Here is a 902-nt window from a genome sequence, read left to right as displayed (position 1 = left end):
GAATAAATATTCATATATGTTAAAATACTTTATTTAATTTCTAATGAACATAAATGGGATAGACCAATACTATATTTGCATACACATGTATCAACTAAGAATTTGCAAAAGAAACTAATAAATTATAGTAACTACTGAATTTATATACAATTATAAATATTTAGGGGTGAAAAAAGTATTCGTACAGAATAAATTTATGACTTTCTATGCCACAAAATACTGTTAAAATAATTTTTGTTTTTTACTAGAACTTTCTCGTTTGTTCCAATAATCTTATCAGTAGTCATTTTTAAGTATCAAAATGCTAGCTTCTTCATTCAGCACTGAGACAACATAAAGTAGTGTCGTAATAATGGCGAAAAGTAAGGAACTCACAAATTCAGTGAAAAACTTAATTATTGAACAGTGAATAGCAGGTAAAAGTTACAGGAAAATATCAGAGACCCTTTGTATTCCATTTTCTACCATATCTTCATTTATTCAAAGATATAAAAAATCAGGAACTATAGAAAACAGGATAAGATCCGGTGCACCACGCAAGATTTCCCCTAGATCTTTAAGAAAAATGAAGCGAAGAATCGAAAAAAACGCAATGATCACCGGAAAGGAGTTGCAAGAAGATTTGTTAGCTTCAGGAACTACACTATGAACAATCAGCAATGAATTTCATAGGAATGAACTGAAGTCACGCTCTCCTAGAAAAACCCTACTGTTGACTAAAAGGCATAGAGATGCCCGTTTAAAATTTGTTTATGAACATAAAGATAAAGCTGATACATTCTGGGAAAATGTTCTATGGACAGATGAGTCGAAAATTGAATTGCTTGGATGAAATTCACGTAGCCATGTTTGGAGGAAAGATGGTACTGCCTATTTGCTGAGAAACAATTCCTACCGAAAAG

The 902-nt window shown here is 31.4% G+C and overlaps 1 protein-coding gene across 5 annotated transcripts in view; it reads right to left on the bottom strand.

Moving 5' to 3' along the window:
• Positions 1–654, bottom strand: part of LOC106874806 (F-box only protein 16) — a 185,184-nt gene extending 184,530 nt beyond the window's left edge. For 2 of the 5 annotated variants that reach the window (XM_052966309.1, XM_052966308.1), the window contains exon 1: positions 376–615. Coding sequence is in view for 3 of the 5 variants with exons in the window: in XM_052966311.1 (XP_052822271.1) it covers positions 445–468 (24 nt within the window). In the remaining 2 variants the exon portion in view is untranslated. Of the gene's footprint in view, positions 1–375 lie in introns of all 5 variants that reach the window. The other 3 variants (XM_052966311.1, XM_052966312.1, XM_052966306.1) reach the window with 3 other exon arrangements.
• Positions 655–902: the final 248 nt, after the last annotated feature.

Source organism: Octopus bimaculoides, chromosome 3 (assembly GCF_001194135.2).
Source record: "Octopus bimaculoides isolate UCB-OBI-ISO-001 chromosome 3, ASM119413v2, whole genome shotgun sequence".
Taxonomy (NCBI): Eukaryota; Metazoa; Mollusca; class Cephalopoda; order Octopoda; family Octopodidae; genus Octopus; species Octopus bimaculoides.
The sequence above is the reverse complement of the archived record's forward strand: the minus strand, read 5'-3'. Positions and strand labels throughout refer to the sequence as shown.